The sequence below is a fragment of the Microtus pennsylvanicus genome, chromosome 4 (genome assembly GCF_037038515.1).
Source record: "Microtus pennsylvanicus isolate mMicPen1 chromosome 4, mMicPen1.hap1, whole genome shotgun sequence".
Taxonomy (NCBI): Eukaryota; Metazoa; Chordata; class Mammalia; order Rodentia; family Cricetidae; genus Microtus; species Microtus pennsylvanicus.
Window position 1 is genome coordinate 94,308,763 of NC_134582.1, and position 20,259 is coordinate 94,329,021.

Here is a 20,259-nt window from a genome sequence, read left to right on the forward strand (position 1 = left end):
CTTAGGCATGTACCCAAAGACTCTGTATCCTACTACAGAGACACTTGCTCATTCATGTTCATTGCTGCTCTATTTGGATTAGTCAGAAATTGGAAATAGCCTAGATGTCCATCCACAGATTCATGGATAATGGAAATGTGGTACATTTACAAAATGGAATATTATTTAGCTGTTAAAAATGAAACCATGATAAAAAATAACGACATCTTGAAATTTGCATGCAAAAAGATGGATCTAGAAAAAAACATATTGAGCGACATAACCCAAACCCAGAAAGACAAATATAATATGTACTCATTCATAAGTGGTTTCTAGACATAAAGCAAAGGAATAAAAAACAACCTACAGTCGACAACTCCAGACAACCTAGATAGCGAAAAGGACCCTAAGAGAGTCATACATGGATCTACAGAGGAAGGAGAAAAAGACAAGATCTCTTGAGTAAATTGGGAGTGTGGGGGTCATAAGAGAGGGTAGAAGGGGAGGAGAAAGGTAGGGGAGTAGAGAAAAATGTATAGCTCAATAAAAACAATTAAAAAAATGAGGCAAGAAAATGAAGCCATGAAATTCATAGACAAATGATGAAGCTAGAAAAAAAATCATCCTGAGTGAGATAACCCAGACCCCAAAAGACAAATACTGTGTGGATACTAGTTGTTAAATCTTTGATAAGCAGACTACAGTTTATCTAAACACAGATAAGTGTAGGTACCACCCCTCATCAGAGAAACTTGTCTTTACAGTAAACAATCACAGAAAACCACAGCTGGACCCAATTCCGTGATCAACAGACCAATGGGAACCCAGCTTCTGCTGTTTTATCTACATCACTGCTCCTGTATCTATGGCCCAGGGAACATCAGGGAAGAGGAGCAGAAAGACTGTGAGAGTCAGAAGGTCAGGAAGTCTGCTAGGAAAGAGCCTGTCAGGGAAACAGCTGTTCAAACAAGCCTGGAACGATGGCAGTATCATTAAACATGCTAACATAGAAGGGGGAAAATTTCATGGGGTCCCACCCTGAGATAAAGAATTATAGGCAACTAATGACTGCTGGGAGAAGGAGAATTAGCCTTTCCCAGGGATGAGCCTCTTTACTGAAGAATAATCAACCTTAATAAACCATATACACACCACCAACTAAGGGACTTTGCAGGTCATATTTATATTTATTCAAGCATACATACATGCCCATACAAACATGTATGTAACAATGATAATCAAAGAAGAAGAGGAAACCTGGAAATACGCCAACCCCTTGTGGGTTTTTGGAAACTAGTGGCCCTTTCTGCTGCCAACCATTTGAGTAAGATGCTGTTATATATGCAGGAAAAGCCTCCATTGGAACTATCTCCTATGCACCTTTTCTATCAATGCTCACATCTGGCAAAGGGAGGCCTTCTGAGCAGAATTACCTGGTATTTGTATGCAATGGGTGCTGATGGGTGGGGAGTGGGTTGCCCAAAGGTGAACAGGGAGAGCCAGAGCTCTGTCCACCCAAACCCTGGTGTCAGGAACAAGCAGTCAGCAAAGCAGGTTGCTTACCTCCTTTTCTTTCTTTCTTTTTTTTTTTTTGCATTTTTCTTTTTTCTTTTTTTTAATAAATTTATTTATTTATTAAAGATTTCTGTCTCTTCCCCGCCACCGCCTCCCATTTCCCTCCCCCTCCCCCAATTAAGTCCCCCCCCAGCCCGAAAAGCAATCAGGGTTCCCTGTCCTGTGGGAGGTCCAAGGAACCCCCACCTCCATCCAGGTCTAGTAAGTTGAGCATCCAAACTGCCTAGGCTCCCACAAAGCCAGTGCATGCAGTAGGATCAGAAACCCATTGCCATTGTTCTTGAGTTCTCATTAGTCCTCATTGTCCGCTATGTTCAGAGAGTCTGGTTTTATACCAGGCTTTTCCAGACCCAGGCCAGCTGGCCTTGGTGAGTTCCCAGTAGAACATCCCCATTGTCTCAGTGTGTGGGTGCACCCCTTGCGGTCCTGAGTTCCTTGCTCATGCTCTCTCTCCTTCTGCTCCTGATTTGGACCTTGAGATTTCAGTCCGGTGCTCCAATGTGGGTCTCTGTCTCTTCACCAACCCCGCAACTGACAAAGGTCTGATCTCCAAAATATATAAAGATCTCAGGAAACTAGACCGCAAAAGGCTAACCAACCCAATTATAAAATGGGGCATTGAGCTGAACAGAGAATTCTCAACAGAAGAACTTCAAATGGCCAAAAGACACTTAAGGTCATGCTCAACTTCCTTAGCGATCAGGGAAATGCAAATCAAGACAACTTTAAGATACCATCTTACACCTGTCAGAATGGCTAAAATCAAAAACACCAATGATAGCCTTTGCTGGAGAGGTTGTGGAGAAAGGGGTACACTCATCCATTGCTGGTGGGAATGCAAACTTGTGCAACCACTTTGGAAAGCAGTGTTTCGGTTTCTCAGGAAATTAGGGATCAACCTACCCCTGGATCCAGCAATACCACTCTTGGGAATATACCCAAGAGAGGCCCTATCTTACCTCCTTTTCTTCTTCCGCAGAAAGAGAACTTGGGCAGATCCTCCTCACAGATGGGATAGGAGAAGTTCAGAAAAGAGGAGCCTCCTGAGACAAGAGCTATGTCCAGAAACAGCTTGCTGATGTCCTCTCCTATAGACAAGCACAACTTCAGCACTGTTTGTCTGCCCTGCAAGGTCGCTCAAGGCTCAACAGCACTGTCTAAACGAGCCTGATGCAAGCGAGGGATGCAGGCCGTGTCTCTTCTTGACAGAGCAGCATTTCTACCTTAAGCTTTACCTGTTTTGAGTAAGGTGGCTCACTGGCTACACTCCCTCACTGACGCTCAGTGCTCTGCTCATCAATGGAACGTCTACAAGTCTGGCTTTTAGAGTTCCTTAGTTCCATAGTGTCATTACCTTCCATGGTAGCAGGGCATGGTTGGGTCTGCATATTCCCACTACTGTTGCCTGGTAGATACTGCTCCTGGCTTCCTACAGAATTTCAGGAAGCTCTGTTGGCAGCTTTCATTTCTTTCTGGTCCCTTTTCCTATTCATTTCTTTTGTCTTTTACTCATTTTCCCCCTCTGGGATTCCCTGCCCATAGCATTTCTCCAGATGCTGTGAGACCACATATTGTACAGAGTTCTAGAAAGATTCAGTCACATGAGAGTTCTTGGTCTTTGAGAAGAATCCTAGATTCTTGGTTACTGAATGCTTCTGCTCTGTTTAGTGAAAACTGGTCTTATAAAAGTGGAGATACTTTAGGAACCGGCAAACATACAGGCTTACTCCAATGGCATGGCCAACCAAGCAAGGACCAGGAAGTTTGTGGTCTCATAGTCTAGGGTAGGAATAAAGATCCCCCTTTTAAATTTTTTTTTTTTGCCAAATTGTAAGAATTTCCATTATTGTTTGGGAAGCAAAATAATGCGAGTGACAAATCATGCTGCTAATGGGTGGAGCAGGTCTGGGTATAATATGCGAACCTTTTGTCTGTGGACAAGACAATTGCTTCTTTGCTGTTTACAGTGACCAGGGATTGACAGTGTTGAAATGAGCACCCAGAGTCTCTTTAATACCACAGCACAGCATTTGATGACTCTGAGTATTAACTAGAGAGGGGATGTGAGAGATGAAGGTGGGATAATGGTGCAGTCTGCCGTGCTATCAACATCAGTCACTGTGTGTGCAGGGGAGGAGGCTCTGTTAGGCTTCGTGTTGAGGTAGTCACGCCTACTTACTCAGAATGATGCCAAATCTAATGTTGAGGGATGGTTGGATGTGCCTGGCACACTGGTCAATGGAAAGGCCAAAATCCTGTAAGGGATCTGCCAAAGAGGACACCAAGAGATTAGTCATGAGCTCACTGCAAACTCATCGGCGAATCTGCACTAACGATTTTCACAGTACTCATTGAAGAATCCATACTTAAAAACGCCTGTAACATTTCAGCAGCTCCTCCCAGCCTGTCCACAGTCACTGTCACGTTCACTCTGATGACACGCGTCAGTCCACGGATGACAAGTTGATTACTTACATTTTTCATCATTGCTTAAGTTCTTTCAGTCCCTGACATTCATCTTGCGGACAGAAGGAGATGTAGGTAGGTAGGTACTCAGTTAAGATGGACCTTTACAATTCTGCTTTATCTTAGGCCATCCCATCCCATCCAACAGAACATCTCCTCTTAATGTTCTGCTCTGTGCAAGGCATTATGCTAAACAGTCAGGAGCTAAAGATACTGTATTTTACATATAACTTTTGCTTATTTAAACAGCTCTTTATGAACTAGAATAAGGAGCAAAAAGAGCCTACTGCTCCTCAACCCAAGCTGTGCTTTACATCCCGAGTCCATTTTTGTGGACTTGAGGCCAGGTGGCAACACACACACACACACACACACACACACACACACACACACGCATATATAGTACAAATCTCCAGCCCTCTGATTTTCTTGTATACTTTTGCTCATTTCAAAAGCGTCTTGCTAATTCTCACCTTTTGCGAAGGCTTCCTCATTGTCTTGAAAATTGTCTTTTGCTTCTCTGAATTCATAAACCCTGTTATGCCTGAAAAACTCTTTAAACTGTATATCTAGTCATCCTTCAATATCTATTCCAGGATTGCCCTTCCCCCCCGGAGTCTATGGATACCAAAATCGATAGACGCTAAATTTTTGACAAGATATCATATTTTCATGGAACCTATGGAACCCTTCTGCGTATATATTCATTGTTTGTTAAAGTGTGTGTGAGTGCCTACATATATGTATGTGTACCACATAGGTACCCGTGAAGGGTAGAAGAAGGAGTTGGATCCTCTGGAACTGGAGTTTTGAGGCAGTTGTGAGCTGGCATGTGGGTACTGGAAATCAAATGCAGGTTCTGTGCAAACCTCTCTAACTGATGACTCATGTCTTCCGCGCCCCCCAGATATTTTAAATCATTCCTAGGGGACTTACAATAGTCGTAAGTGTGATGCAATTGTGTGGCACAAGGCAAAGGCGGTGTGACTCATTGCTCTCCTGCTCTGCTCGAGAAGCACAGGAAGTACTCTGTACACGCTCAGTGTACTCATATTTAAATGCATTAGATCTGGTTTTGGCTGAATGTGAGGCTATGGCAACTGTACAATAGGAACCCAACTTGGTGATTTGCTCTGTGTCTCGACCCTACAGCCCCTAATGTAAACTTGACCCCTGTAAGGCAGGAACTATTTTTCACTTCCTTTCCCACTCTGCTTCTCACTGGGCCCAAGGGAGGAGCGCCACCTTGAGCTGAGAACATTTTAGGAATTTTCAGTCTATGTTTCCAGTCTCTCCATGACTCCACTCATCCGGTAGATAGGTACCCCACAGATGCACATAGTGCAAAGGAGTATGGGTCGTCTCTTCAGTCATCCACACCCCAGCTCCAGATCCAGCCTTTGTACTTGGCCTTGTGAGGCTACCCCTCTGCCATCACCCCTCTGTTTGTTGTGTGCTGTCAGGGCACCAGAGTGAAAGGGAGGCTGCAGCCAGGGGCTGGCCTTGCTGTTCATCAGGTTTCAGTGGTACTTGGTTCCAATATATGCTTCTCTGGCACCTTCCTAAGCCAGCCAGGCTCAGCCCTGTGTGTTCCCAGACCCCTGGAAAATAGTGTCTCAGAACTTCCCCCCACCTTAGACGACAAGGTCTGAGCGCTCAAGTTTTCATCCCTCTAGCTTTTGCCCTTTTTTGCTTTTCCAGTCTTCAAGGAGGCAACTCGTCTTCACCCTCATTTTGCTGTTTTGGTCTGTCTAATTTTTCAATTCAATTAGTGAATTACCTATATTAAATTATTTATATTACATTTAATTGATTGGTTATTACTTCCTCTATAGGATCCAGACTGGCAGAATAAGGAACAATCTGGGAAGTAGGTGTGGCTTTCTTCCTTGCACAGATTGCAGCGTATAGACTGAGATGTTCTATCCACTTAACTAGATCCCGACATAGAAAGCGCCTGAGTCAAGATGTAAACTCAGCGTTAATAGAAGTACAGACAAACCCACATTGCTGCTCAGTAAGTGTTGTGCATTGTACTCAATAAGTCAGTCCGAGGAAATGTATGTTAATTTCATTCTTAGCGTTGCCTGGGATATTTTCTGGCAGGTACATGGCGTTGGGTAATCCAACCTCATACCTGCCTCCACTGTGAGTTTCTGGGTGATGATGCAGACATCATCCAGCAGGTCAGTGGTACTGCTACCATCCACACACTGACCTGAGAAATGCATGCTTGTCCTTGAGGCTTGTGATGGAATTGGCCCCTACGCGGTTCCAGCCTGGCAGAGCTAACACAGGCACCCTCTCACCCAACTCTTTTTGGTTTGCTCTCTAATTCCCTGAGGGGAAAATGCCCCTCTTTTCTCATGCTCACATGACTTCTTCCTCAACATTTTCGTGCTGTCTCAGGACTTTTTTTCAGATTGGAAAATGGTGGGGAGGGAAGAACCCATTGCTCCGGCTATACACTTCACACTCAGTATGCAAGACAACAGAGGCTGCCTAAACAACAGACGTTTAGGAAAGCGCACCCTAAAATTGTGTGTTAATTTAAATTGCCATCCAAGGCAAAATGAAAAAAAAACATATGTATTGTTCAGTTCGCAGTTACAGAATTCCAGGGGGAGATTATCAATATTTTAAAGATATGCATAGGATAACTGAAAGGAGGAGAAAGAAATAAAGCCTTTTCCTAGTATTAGAAAAATAATTTTAATAAGACACAAAGTCACAAAGGGATCAGCAGGTGGCTTGTCTCCTCTCTCTACGAAAATGTATAGGGAAACAAAGATTACTTTAAAAGTACTTAGGGATTTTCTGAGCATCCCTGGCAATTTTCTCAAGTTTATATGCAAGAGTGGTGTCTTTGGATATAAGTATGCAGTCTCCAGACCTCTAGGAAAAGGTGACGTCACTTCCTTCAGTCCCACCCCATGTTAATACCCTGTACATTCTTATGGAAACATTTGGGCACGGAGTATGCTCTGTGTTGCGTATATTGCATACCCTGCCTTTCCTCTACCAGACATGGGTTCTCAGAACTGGGGGTGCCATGCCATGTGATACTAGCACTTATTGGAAGAAGGGATATTGAAGGTTATTTGGAATAATGCCATTGACAACCTTAAAGCTTAGCCTCATGATTATTGACATTTAGTCTTACATAATCCTTTGTGTACCACAGGATGGCAGTCAGCATCTCCAGTTGCTTTCCGTGTGATAAAGCATCCCTGTGACAATTCACAATGTGACAGAAACTTCTGAAACCCATCCCTCACCCCACCCCACAAGGTACTAACTTACCCCTAGTGAAGTAGCACTGACTAAAAGAATTACTTTCTTCTGGAAAGGGACCTTTGCTGGGCAAGTTAAGAGAGTGGGAATAGGCGATTATAGATGAAGCGGAGGGCATGAGGTGGAGTCCTAGGGGCAGGAAGACATAAGCAGGTAGCATGGGGGAAACCGGGGTGAAAAAAAGGGGTGTGAAAAGCCATGTTGAAGCTTATTACCTCACAACCCAACTTTAAAAGATTAAGTGGATGGAGAGAGGAACACATATGCGAAGAAAGAAGAGAGGAAACGCTGAGGGTTAAGACATTAAACAGGGATGGAGGAGGTGGTGAGAAAGAGGAGGAAGAATAGGTGGGTTAACCAAAACAAAGCAGAAAGCAAGACAAAACCAAAACAACAACAACAACAACAACCCCCAAACAAAGCTAAGCATGTATGAAGAAGCCCCATAGAAACCACGAGTTAGGAAGATAATTTCCAAGTTCAACTTAACACTGCAAGTTCAAGCAGAACTACCCTGCCCTGGTGGACAATGCTCCTCCAGAGAAGTGTAGGACTTCAGTGTAAGGTATGGAAAAACCTCCTTGGAAATTGTTGATTAGGGAAACCGCAGAGGCCTCCCAGACAGCATAGACCGTTGCCCTTGGTTATCCTTCTTATCCACCTGGTAGGACCCCGACTGCTGCTGACGTCACACACTTGCTGCAAAACACAGAGAAATCAGCCCCAAACTGACCAGGAAACACCCTTCCTGGTGTTTAGCTAGCTTTCGTAGTCCTGGAGAGGAGTACCAGAGAGGCCGATGGAGAGAAAAGACATTGGTAACTTACCTAGTGCTGGAATCCATACTGCAATACTGACCTGCCAGGGAAGATGTGCTTACTGGGATAATAGCGACGTGACTGTAATGGGGGAACTAACCACTTTCTGATTGGATTTGAAGGCTGGTCCACTGGGAAGAATTTCAGGCTTGGTCCTGTATTCCTTGTCAAAAGCCCGTGGCTGAAGAGAGCATAGACCTTGGTGCAGATCCAATTCTTAGTATTTTCCACCCCAAAACCTAGACTGCTCTCAACCAGGAGAGCTTCGTTCTGCAGGGACACTGCATTGGTAGGTTTTCCATGCTCCAGTGGATGGCCTACACAGCATCTATCTGACTCATGAAGGCCAACGATATCATATTCTTCATTCTATGACTGAACTACGAATGACTATGGTATCTTGTCTTCATTCTGGCATGTTTGTGGAACGGAGTTGCAGAAACCAGTGGGGCTTAGAGATAACAAGGTCTCGATGAGCCTTTCTCATCCCATATACTCTCTTAGTTGCCCGGAATCTCCTGAGCTGAATTGACTAGGTGATGGTCCAGAAGCCAACATCCTTGCCTTGGTACTTTCTGGGGTCATGGCCTAGAAGCTGACATCCTTGATACTTCCTGGCTAGTGTGTGTTCGGGAGAGATGGGTTTTCAACTGGAATTGGTGGGAAGAAGTAAGAACGCCTCTGGAGATGCAGTTCTTAGCTGAGGATGGTGGTAGGGAGGTATCCCTTTGGGCTTCTAGTTGGCTCTGTCTCAGGCAATCCAGTGGATGTGTGTCATCAGATTCCGTGACATTCCTGAAGCCTCTGTGTTTCCTGCTGGGTAGCTCAAGTCCTCAGAACTCACTCAAAGGTCTCCAGTGTGCTAGTTTCATCCTGACGCTGTGGTAAAGACTCTGACCGAAAGCAATGCAGGAGAGAAAAGGGGTTCATTTGGCTTTCGGTTCCAGATTCCAGTCCATTACTGAGGGGAAGTCAAGGCAGAGACTCAGCAGCTTGTCACAGCTCATCCACAGCCAAGAGCAGAAAGAACAAAGTGGATCCTCACTTGCTTACTTCCTGGAAAACTGGCTTTCTTAACTCTGATATAATTCAGGGTTTGGCTCCCGAAACTGTGCCACCCATAGTGGGATGAGTCAATTGACAACTGCCTCAGTTAGGGCTACTATGGCTGTGACAAAACACCACGACCAGAGCAACTCGGGGAGGAAAGTTTACTCTGCTGACACTTCCACATCACTGTTCATCGTCAAAGGAAGTCAGAACCAGGACTCAAACAGAGCAAGAACCTGGAGGCAGGCGCTGATGCAGAGTCCATGGAGGGGTGCTGCCTACTGACTTGCTCCCCATGGTGCTTACTCAGCCTGCTTTCTTATGAAACCTCAGCCTCACTCCCAAAGGGCTGGGCCCTCTCCCATCAATCACTAGTTTAAAAAATGGTCTGTGCCTGCCTATAGACTGAACTTATTGGGACATTTTCTCAATTAAGGCTCCCTTCATTGACTTAACTTGTGTCAAACTGACGTAAATTTAGTCAACACAGAAACTAAGGCAATCTCTCACAGACATGGCCACAGGCTAGCCTAATCTAGATTATCCTGAATAGAGACTTTTCCCCAAGGTGATTCCCTAGGTTTTTTTTTTTTTTGTGTGTGTGTGTGTGTGTGTATGTTGGTATGACCGGCCCTTACCTCTAATTCTATTGCTTGGATTTTAAACCCTGTTGGTAAGTGGCCAATTTTCTCTCACTGGGAAGGAATTCTTGTTAAAAAGTCACAAAGAAACTATGTCTTGGGGAAAAAAGTCATCATGAGAAGGGTAGCACCCTTCTACCTTGCCTCCATCTCCTTTCCTCATGCTGTGTCTACAGCCAGCTTCAATTCTGTATTACCTGCTCTGGGAAGGCAATTGCTCACTCCCTTCCTCCTCTTCTTCCTTCCTTTCTTTATCCTACTTTGCTCCCTGCCCCCTTTGATCTTCCTTTCTTTGCCTCTTTTTCCTTTTCCCCAACATGCCCTCTCCAGGGCTTCTATTTGACTGCACTCTGAGGCCCTAAACACCAACTTTCCCCCTAATGGATTGAATCTTCCTGCTCGTGCTCACCTTACCTTAAGATCTGGTTTTGCTTCCTGCCTGCACCGTTAGCAGAAAACAGGCTGACCCAGGAGAATGCTAATGTGAAGGCCAAGGATGCTAATGTGCTTGGCTAATTTCCAATAAATAAACTTGTGAAAGGTTTATAACCTACATAGGAAAACTTCGATTATCTCTCTCCTGTGGTCTACTTCTTCATACCTGGCTCAGCCACACCTCTCCAGGATGCCCTCAGGGTCCCTACTTTGTCCTTCCTCTGACTTCCCACAGCCTACTGTATGCATCTTCCTCAGACCTTTATCATCCTTAATCAGTATAGAAGCTAAGGCTCTATTGCTCTTCCTCTTGGCCCAGGATAGATAGCTATGGAAGTGGCTCAGTAAATACTCATACACTTATTTAAGCACTATGGGAGTTTTTGGTGATTTTTTTTTTTTTTTTTTGTAACTCAACTGCGCCATTCTCAAACCTGAATTTTGTTGCGATATCCAAAGGTTGGACACACTGGCTTCCAGAGTATAAGCTGTGACAGGTTAGGAACTGTATTTTATTTATTCGTATCCAAAGAGCCATTGTCTATGTTGGTGGGCATGATCAAAAATATCAGTTGGTTAGATATGTAAATGGAAAAACAAGAAAGCCAGCCAATTTGAAGAGAGCAGAAAGTGTTAGACAATGGAGTTCTGTTCCCAGCCTTGACTTCAACAGATGCTAGTGATTACAAAAGAGGCCTGGTTGTGAGGCCCCTGGTCGCTATCTCTATTGCCAGTTTGTCTATCCGGGAAGGTTTGAGTGAATTAACTTTTCTTGAGAACAATGGGAATATTGGCTTTGGTGCTTGAGATGGAGTTTCTGGGTATGATTGAACAGCCAGTAGTCCAAAGAGAGATGTAGCAAACTTTCCTCTGCATCTTTGAGTTTTATTTCCCCAGATAATAACAGACCTTGTTTAGATATACTTTGTCCTCCAGGCTGACTGGTGACCAATTCTGCAAGCTTGTGTTTCTGTTTATGATTAGAATCTAGTGTGTGTTGAAAGTTTCCTTTCTTGTGTGGTGGTTTTGATCCTGGGGTTAATCCTCTTGTATCAGTTCACAAGATGGCATTTGAGGGTCATTGTAGGTCCATCAGTGGCGATGATGCCTCCACAGCAACTCAAAGTCAACTTTCATCTTTTCTGTTTGTAAAGTTACTGTCTTGTCTGTACCCCCCTTTTTCTCCCCTCTTCAATTCACTATAGTATATAAAGTAAGTATAGTGTGGGTGGACGCATCTAGCTGTGTTTTCCCGATCTCTTCTTTTTCCCCCTTGTCCAATCTCATTATTAGAGACTAGCACAGCAGGGCCCCAGTGGCTCACTTTCAAATAATAGTTCTATTCCCATTCAAGTCTCTTCTCCCAGGGTCTCATAGGGAATTTACTCATTCAAAGTTGTACATCCAATGCAGTTGCTTGTGTTTTCAACTGAGATCTGGAGATGCTTAGATAAGAGTCTTGGCATCAAATGTAATAAAAACAGCATTAGCATCATCAGAGTGTGCTGTAAGTGAATTGAGGGCTTAAGGACTCCAATGCTGTCCAGACTGTTTGGTAATGCTGGCCAGTGTGCTTTTGAGTGTCAAGGTGTGTTTGGGTTAATAGAAAATTCTGGAAACTTTGCTAGTGTCCTTTCAATTGTAAAATGAAATGAAATTCATTAGTAATAGCCTTTTAATGACAGAAAAGGGGAGGAATACATACAGCTCTTTTGGCCTTAGAACCTACTTCCTCAAAGTAACTGAAGTTGGACTTCTCCCAGCAGGCGAGGGAACGGTTATAATATAGTGGTCTCTCCTTTCCTGTAGTGTTGATTTCAGTGGTTGTCACTTATGATTAATTACTGTTCAAAATTATTGAATGAAAAACGTCCAAAGTGAACAATAGGTAATTTTCAAATTGGTGCCATCATGAGTTCTGCGGTGGAATCTCAAAGCATTCCTTTTGGGAGGTGAATTGGCTCTTTGGTGTATCCACACTGGCTACACAACCCACCACTTAGCAGCTCTCTTAGTTCTAAAAACTACTGTCTCAGGACTGTAGTCTGTTCAAGTAACCCTTATTTGACTTAATAATGACCTCAAAGCACAAGAGCAAAAGTGCTAAAAGTTTAGACATGCCACAGAGAAGCTGTAGAGTAGTTCATGTGAAAAGATGAGCCATCTTCATACAGAAAAGAAATCACATGCTGAGTTGACTAGGATCCATGTAGGAATGAAACATGTGTACACAGGATCAGCATTTTCCATTGCTTCACACCCACTGGAGGATTCTAGAACATACTCCCTAATGAGAGGAAACGAAAGAGGACTGCATTGGGTATAATTTTTGGCTCAGAATGCTCTCTCCCACCAATGGCGCCTACCAAGTGAGCATCATTGTTAAGTATGCCGATGTCTGAGTCCTATTCAGCCAGTCTGACTCACCGTGTCTGGGTGCTGCCTCAGCACTGAGATTTTTAGCAGTCCCCAGGTGATCCAGCTACCTATTTCATTTGCAAGCCATGCTTTAAGTCACACGGGCTTTTGCTAATTTCCTTGGTGTACAATCATGCATACAAGATAGAACATGGTTCACTGCAGGTTCAAAATTTAACCTTGGAATAGATTCTAATGTGTCTCTTTGCAAACCATATGCTATGATTTGTAGAATTTATGAAGATTTAAGGAGCTTCATATGGTCCCACCCAGACCCAGCTTCCTTTCTCCCTCTCTGTTTATTTCACTGATTTTTGTCTCTAGAGAAACAGTATTTCCTCTAGTTTCAGTGTCTGGGAGCTCAAGCTAAACACAAGCCACTGGGTTCCCAGCAATTACCCAGACGGCCTCTCCAGAATTCTTCGAAGACAGGCGCAGCTCTGCCTAAGTGAAATTCTTGTAAAAATTCTCTTTCTACTTCCGCTCTCTAGCAGTGTCTTACCAGCTATGGAAAGGCCCAACGTGCCACTCCAGGAAGGGAGAAAACAGAATTAGAGAAATAATGAGACTCAAGGGAGGGCGGTGGGTAATGCAGCAGGGGATGCATCTGTAAGAACTTCCCGGTGCAGAGAAGATGAAGCAGTCATGGGGTTTCAGGCAAATGGCAGTGTGAGGCTTGGGGGCTGGCAGAGACAAACTGGAGAGGCCTAAGTCATCCTCAAGTGTCCTTGGCTACTTTCCCAGCTCGTCAGGGCCTCAGAGTCCAGAGCAGCAACTGGTAGGTAGTGTCTGCTTGGACACTGTATCAGTCAGGGTTCGCTGGAGTAACAGAACGTATATAATGCACCTTTTTCTCTCTCTCTCTCTTATAAAAGGGATTTATTGGAATAACTTACAGGAGGCAGTCCAGCAAATCCAGCATTGGCTGGCTGTGAACGGAAAGTTCAAGAATCCAGCTAGATGTCTCAGCTGGTTTTCAGTATGTGTTGGAATCCCAAAGAAGTGGGTTCCAAAGCCAGAGAGAATGGATGTGTCAGCAAGGCGAGGGCAAGCAGGACAAGAGAAAAGGTTTCCTTTTCCTATATCCTTCCAGCAGAAGGTATGGTCCAGATTAAAGGTGTGTCTTCCTGCCTCAGGAGCCACATCAAAGGTGTGTGTCTTCTACCTCAAAGGACTGCACTAGAAGTAGATTCTTCCACTTCAAATCAAGCATAAAAAAACCCCAATTCCCCCAAAAACCTTCTCACAGGTGTCCCCTCAATTTCTGAATTGCAGTTCACTCCAGATGCAGTCAAGTTCACAGTGGATAATCGCCACCACAAACACTCACTGTCGAGTGAACTTAGTCAAGGTAGGGCCCCATTGACATACCACCAGAGTGATTTCATCCAAGCTCTGCTTGATGAACTAATTAGTTTATTGAGCTTACATACGAAGCATGCAACCCTTGTTTACAGGGTTCCTTATAGGAGCCTAGGTGACCCCCAAAGCAACCACATCACCGAAAAGTCTCACTCCAGCACAGATGATGATGTCTTCATAGCAGCGTGATTGGACCCCATCTTCTTCAGTTAGCTTTCCACACTGTGTCCTCTGTCACCTCCCAAGACCATGAAATCACACATATGTAAGCAGAATTATGGACCACTAGGAGGGAAGTGTAGGAGAGTGATGGCTTGAAGCTCAGGTCAGGCTCTACTGCTCCTCCTCAACCTCTCCTACTACGAAAGTAGGTCCATAAGATTGGACTTCAGGATTTCTTGCAGCTAGTTGCAGTTGCTCTGATGAAGAAGGCTAGGGCTGTTATGTGCAGAGGACAGTGATCTACATTGCACAGGGTCCATAAAGTTCCCAGAAGAGTTCTGGAGGCCAAGATATTTGGCCACTTGTCTACTACCGATAAATCTATCATTCACGCACAAACTGGTTTTTATATTGTTGTTTTCATTTCTCTGGAATAAATGCCCAAGAGTGGGATTTCTGAGTCATCAGGCAAGTGTGTGTTCACTCGCCTTAGAAACGGCCTAGCTACTCTCCACAGTGGCAGTGCATCTGAAAACTGCCTTCCAGCAGGCCCCCACAGGCAGGGTCCACTTAAAAGAAACCCTTGCTAGAGAAGTGGGCTCCCAAGGGAGTCTTGTCATCCAGGGTAGGCTTGGAAGCTTCCATGCCCATTCAGCTCTTGAAGAGCCAAGCACAACGCTGCCTCTAAAACGCCACTGGTGCCACAGGAGGGCAGCTGTTAACACTGCAGGGCACAGAAGAAGCATGACCTTGGTAGCAGGCAGCCATCTTCCCGTGGCTGTATTCAGGGCTCTGACATGCTTTTGGCCTCACTCTGAGGAGGTCTAAAGCCTGAGTGTTAATTGTTGTGTTTCCAAAATGCTTCTATCATGGGTCAAGCCTGATGTGTTTTCTGTTCTTTCTGTATGTCCGGCAATGAATTGTCCACTGCCGTCTCCAATCCCCTTGCTGACCCATAGGAGGAAAAAGATCAATTTACACCTTCTCCTGTTGATGGGGATGACTCATAGTGAGAGGCTCCTTTTCTGTGCTAGCGTGTCTCAGAGGCCCAGTGAGGACGCTGCTTGTGAACATGGCTGCCTCTGATTTAAGAAACCCTGGATTCAAGGAAAACCATAGCAGCAGACATAGCCGATAAAAGCCCAGGATCTCCCAGGTGTAGACTCCCAGGCTTCCTACAGCTACGGTGCAACTTTCCAGAGGAGTTAAAGATGTCCACTGGGAACTCCTCTCAGGATACCATGAACTGAAATCAGGGGAAATGAATTCTTCCTGCATCTCTTACCTCAATAAAAACAAGGCAGACTGAATCCACCAGATGTCTGACTCAGTCAAGAGCTGTCTTCCTTCCAGGAAGGAAAGATGCTTCCCTGGGAAACTAGCCTTGCTGATTGCATCTTACTATTGGGGTAGCAAAGTGCATGGAGAACAAGGTCCCAGGGGCAGGACGTATACAGGATTACAAGCTCCTGCAAGTCCGTGCTGGAGGAGGAAAAGAACAGTTGCTGGAGGCTGTGCTTCTCTGCCAGCAAAACAAAATTCTTACCAAGTAGAAGACTCATTTCTCTGTCTCTCCAACCAACAAGTTCTATCATTATTCGTTCTATTCCTCTTTACAGGATTAAAAGAATGGTTCTGCTAAAAATACATATGAAGAACTACATGGAAAGATAGAAAGCTTCCACAGAAAAGAACCTGGGAAGCCGAGTCTCAGATAAACCAAGGAGAACTCTGCCCCACTGAATGACTGCAGACTGCAGCCCCACCTTTTTGGACACCCTACCCAGTTAATCACACGATAGGAGTTGGAGATGGATTTGCCTTCACAGTTGAGTTGCAAGAAGCCAGACAACTTCTGCTGTTTCCTCAACATCATTTCTGTGACCGTTTGGATATTGTTCAGCCTTCCTTTGCCATCTGTTCATATGTTCTCAGGGCATAACTTAGAAGCTGTTAGGATGTGTAGAACATCACCAGACAAGTCTTATGTCATCCTAGCTAAACACCTTTGTCCCACCTTCTGCTGCAAAGAAACAGAGAGAGCAAATCCCAGGGTCAGGAAGTATTTTCTGATATAACAGACATAAATAGCTTGTTCACACCAAGCATGAGCTACAGAGACAGGACAAAGGACCATGAGTTTGAAGAAAGCCCGGGCTACATGGAAAGTTCCAGCCACATCTGGACCATACAAGACCCTGTCTCAACTAAAACAACAATTAAAAAAAAGAAACAAATTATTGATGTTCACAGCAGTTTATATGGACACCAGCTTGGGCAGTCTAAACGTGCAATCAAGAGAAGAAGGATCAGCTGTAGCCTGTACACGTAACAATATATTCTACAGCTGAGAAGGAATTACCTTGGGGCACATGCTCGGTGCCCCCAGAAAAGCATAATACGTCAGTCTCCAGAGCAACCATCAATTCAGCTCCCATTCACTCCAGTGATTTGTGAGCTAGATTTTTCCATGTGGACAGTCATATTGGAGGCACATTATAAAATCTCTATATGCTCTGTTTGTCTCTCAATTCCATAAACATATTTCATCTGACTGTTTTGGTAGGGGCCTTCAGTGGGATGTTGGATAGAAGCGATGGTGGACATTTTGCCTTTTTTTTCTTATCTTAAAGAAGCTTTTTGTGTTCTGCCAAACATACTGCAGAATGGTAGCTTAGATAGATTTCTTTAGGAGACAAATAGATAACTTCAACAAGGCAATCTAGTATTCTTGGGTATTTTCTCAAAAATCAGATTAATTTGGTCAAGTTTTATTTATCACGCTGCATCTTTCTCTCAGAACTGATTTCTAGGGTCACTGCTGGGGATGCACTCTGGATTTTGTTTGTCCAAAAGATCTTTAATTCTCTCATTGAACTGTGTATACAATTCTAGGCTGGAGGTTCTTTTCTTTCTTCTCCTGAGATGCTGCTAATACTATTTATAAGTCTGATCTCAGCCTAATTGTAATTTATGGTCAGGCAACTTGTTTCCCTTCGGCAGGCTGTGGCATCCCTCTTGTGAATCTACGTGGGAATTGCTGTGTGTGCTGAACTGGAAAATGCATACCTTTCAGTATTCTAGAAAAGAAACCAAGTTTCTGCCCAGGAATTGCCTTTTCCTTAGTTCCTTTCGTGGTAGCTCATATTCTCCATCTCTCCGTTGCACCATGATGTATGTCCAGTAACATGCTTCTGCACACCTCCCATTTAGTAAGGTAATGTCTATCCAGCTGTTTTTAAAGCTCCATTTTAGCTTAGCTATTATTCTTTCTTCCAGCAATTAAATATCCCATGCTAAAGGGCTTAATTTTGTCAAATTTCCCTGAGATTTATTGATATTGTACTTTTAGTCTCTCATATTCTGAAATTCCTACTTACAATTCTTTAAACAATTATACTATTATTTATATTACATGTCTGTATTTCCAAATTCTAATACCTCTCAGGATAGGTTTCTTGCATTTGAGTTTTCTGCCAACCGTAATTTGTTGCCTTCTGTTTTTAGATTTAGGACTCTGAGCTCATGGAATCTTTCGCATACCAGTGAAACATAAACTGAGGGTGTTTGTTTCCCTGCCAATACACTCCAGATGTTCCCAATCAAGAGCCACTTTAACTTCTGGTCCTGGCATTTCCCGAACCAGAAAGATAGTACATACACGTTTGGGCCCAAGCCCGTGTGGAATCATATCTGGCACTGCTCACCCTCTCAGACACACATTTCCCGAGTGGACCCAGAAGAATAAGATGCATTTCCTTGTCTAGTAATACTTTGTCTTTACTCATTTTTAAAAACAAGTTTTTGGCTACTGCACTTAGAAGGTTGCGTGCTCACGAAGGGTCAGCTTTCTGTCTTACGCGCTGCAGGGTCTCTGTTGAAAACTACTGCAGTCATTCACCTCGGCTCTAGTCCATGGAAGGCACCCCATTCTTGGAGGGGACTCAGAGCGTCACTATCCTCTCTTAGCTCTGCTTTTTAATTTTTTTTATTGTTTTGCATTTTGTTTTGACTTTGTATAAATCGTTGCTGCTGAAGAAGCCCTCTCCTCGTCCTTTCAATACAAATTCAGCTCTGCATTGAAAATGATTTGTTCTCCATGGCATCCCTTGTATGCAGGTATTATCCAGCAAGACAGACTTCTATGCTAGCTTTCAGAAACTGCCCATTGCACACAGTTTCCCTGTGGGCAGATCATCCTTTTGGTGAATGATGCAATCTCTCTTTCACCAGTATCTTGTTCATCAACATATATATTCATGTGTATTCAGTAGTTCCGTGTGCAATTCAGATATTCAAGGGCATTGTTGCAGAGCATTGTAGTCTAAATGCTAACCTTCAAGGCAGTGGTGCTGAAAGTTGAGGGCGCTAGGGGGTTGTTAGTCCTCCTATGAGTGGGATTGGTTAGCATTTTAGGAAAGACGCCCTAAGAAACTTGTATGCCCCTTCCACCTTCCACAGTGAGGCCAATATCAGAAGGGAGCATCTATGAAGCTGAGCCCAAATGCTCATCAGATGTTAAGTTGACTTTTACCTTGGATTCTTAGCCATCATATCTATCTTACCAATGTTATTCAATAAAATAAACACGTGCCTGTTGGTACAATAGTGGAGTAATTGTGATGGGGGTAACCAGTTGACTTTTGATCAGATTTGCTGCCCATTCCATAGAAAGGAGTTCATGCCCTACTGAATAAGTTATAACCAAGCATTAAGATCCTATTGTCCATAAATTACCCAATCTAATGTATTTTGTTTTAGTAGCTTGAGTGACCTAAAGCACATAGCATTTAATGCCACCAAGGGTTTCTTCTGCAAACTCTTAGGGCTTTCTGTTTCATATAGGAGTAAGCCTGTCTCATTAACTTAGTTAATGTGGCAGGGCAGAGAGCAAAGGCTTCTGGGACTAGCTCTTCGGAGCTGACAGATCAATACCCCCGCTCTTCCAGTTTGGATGTGACATTTTGAGGTGTCATCCACAGGGTCTTCCTGAGGTCCTCAGTAGGACTGCGATTTGTTTACCACAGTGGTCACGTGATTGCCCTCGTTTTCTCTCATACCTCACTTCTTCATTCTCATCCTGGAGTTGCCTAGGGACCATTTCTCAAAACAGTCTGTACTCAGCGCCTTCTTTTAGCAGTCATGACCAGAGAAACCTTTAATGCCAGCAATATTCAAGCCAATCCTTCTGGTTTATATTGAGTACAGGCTGTGCATTTTGTTCTAAAATAAGTCAGATGTGGTTCATCTCTAGCATAATTTATGGTGCTTTCTTATTTTTTATTCTTTTAAAGATACACACACACAGAGAGAGACACACACACACACACACACACACACACTTTCTAGGCAAGATGTGCCCATTGGTGTAATAGCGGCATGATTATGGAGTAAACCAACTGATTTCTGATTGATTCAGAGGTCCCCTCCACAAGAAAGAATTCCTGCCTGGTACTGAAGACCTCTATTCAAAGCCTATGGCTGGGGAGGTCATGGTACTAGGGGTAAACATACTACTTTTGCTTTGCTAAATGGAAATGCTGTCCTATGAGAGTGTGAAGATTCTGACCGTTTATGAACTCCAAACTGGAGTTGCCTACGCCAGGTCTGCACAATACTGAGCCTTCAAACATTCAGCCATAGTTGGTAGGTGGACTCGGGACAGAGCCCCACACAGGGGAGCAATTAGCAGTTATAGACTACTGGAAAAAGAAGTCATTGTCTTTAGTAATGGTAGCTACTGGTGGATTATTTCTGCTACGGTGGTTAGCTTCACAGCTGTGCCTACGAGAGTGTCTGTGGTTAAACCTGGTGAGTTATGAAGTAAAACAAAAAGCTGTGAAAATGGCATATGGGGACTTAGAGGCAGGAGGGAGAGTTAGTGTGTTTTGGCAGTGGTAAGAGGAGGTGGCTGAGTGTGACCAGAGTGCATTATATACATATATAAAATTGTCAAGAATAAATTAATTTTAAAAATAAAAGGAAAGAAAAATATTTAATGACATTTGTAAACATCGAGAAGCTTTCTAATAGATTTGTGCTAAAATTAGTACTAAATT

General features: G+C 43.8%; 1 protein-coding gene across 6 annotated transcripts in view; it reads right to left on the reverse strand.

Moving 5' to 3' along the window:
• The window catches only part of Ly86 (lymphocyte antigen 86), a 59,637-nt gene that overhangs the window by 26,608 nt on the left and 12,770 nt on the right, over positions 1–20,259 (reverse strand). For 4 of the 6 annotated variants that reach the window (XM_075969887.1, XM_075969885.1, XM_075969883.1 and 1 more), the window contains exons 2-3: positions 3,734–3,820; positions 2,514–2,642 (exon numbers count right to left, since the gene is read on the reverse strand). The exons of 1 other annotated variant lie outside the window; for it this stretch is intronic. In XM_075969887.1, coding sequence (XP_075826002.1) covers positions 2,514–2,642; positions 3,734–3,820 — 216 coding nt within the window. Of the gene's footprint in view, positions 1–1,743; positions 2,097–2,513; positions 2,643–3,733; positions 3,821–20,259 lie in introns of those variants that run through there. One more of the 6 variants, XM_075969888.1, reaches the window with a different exon arrangement.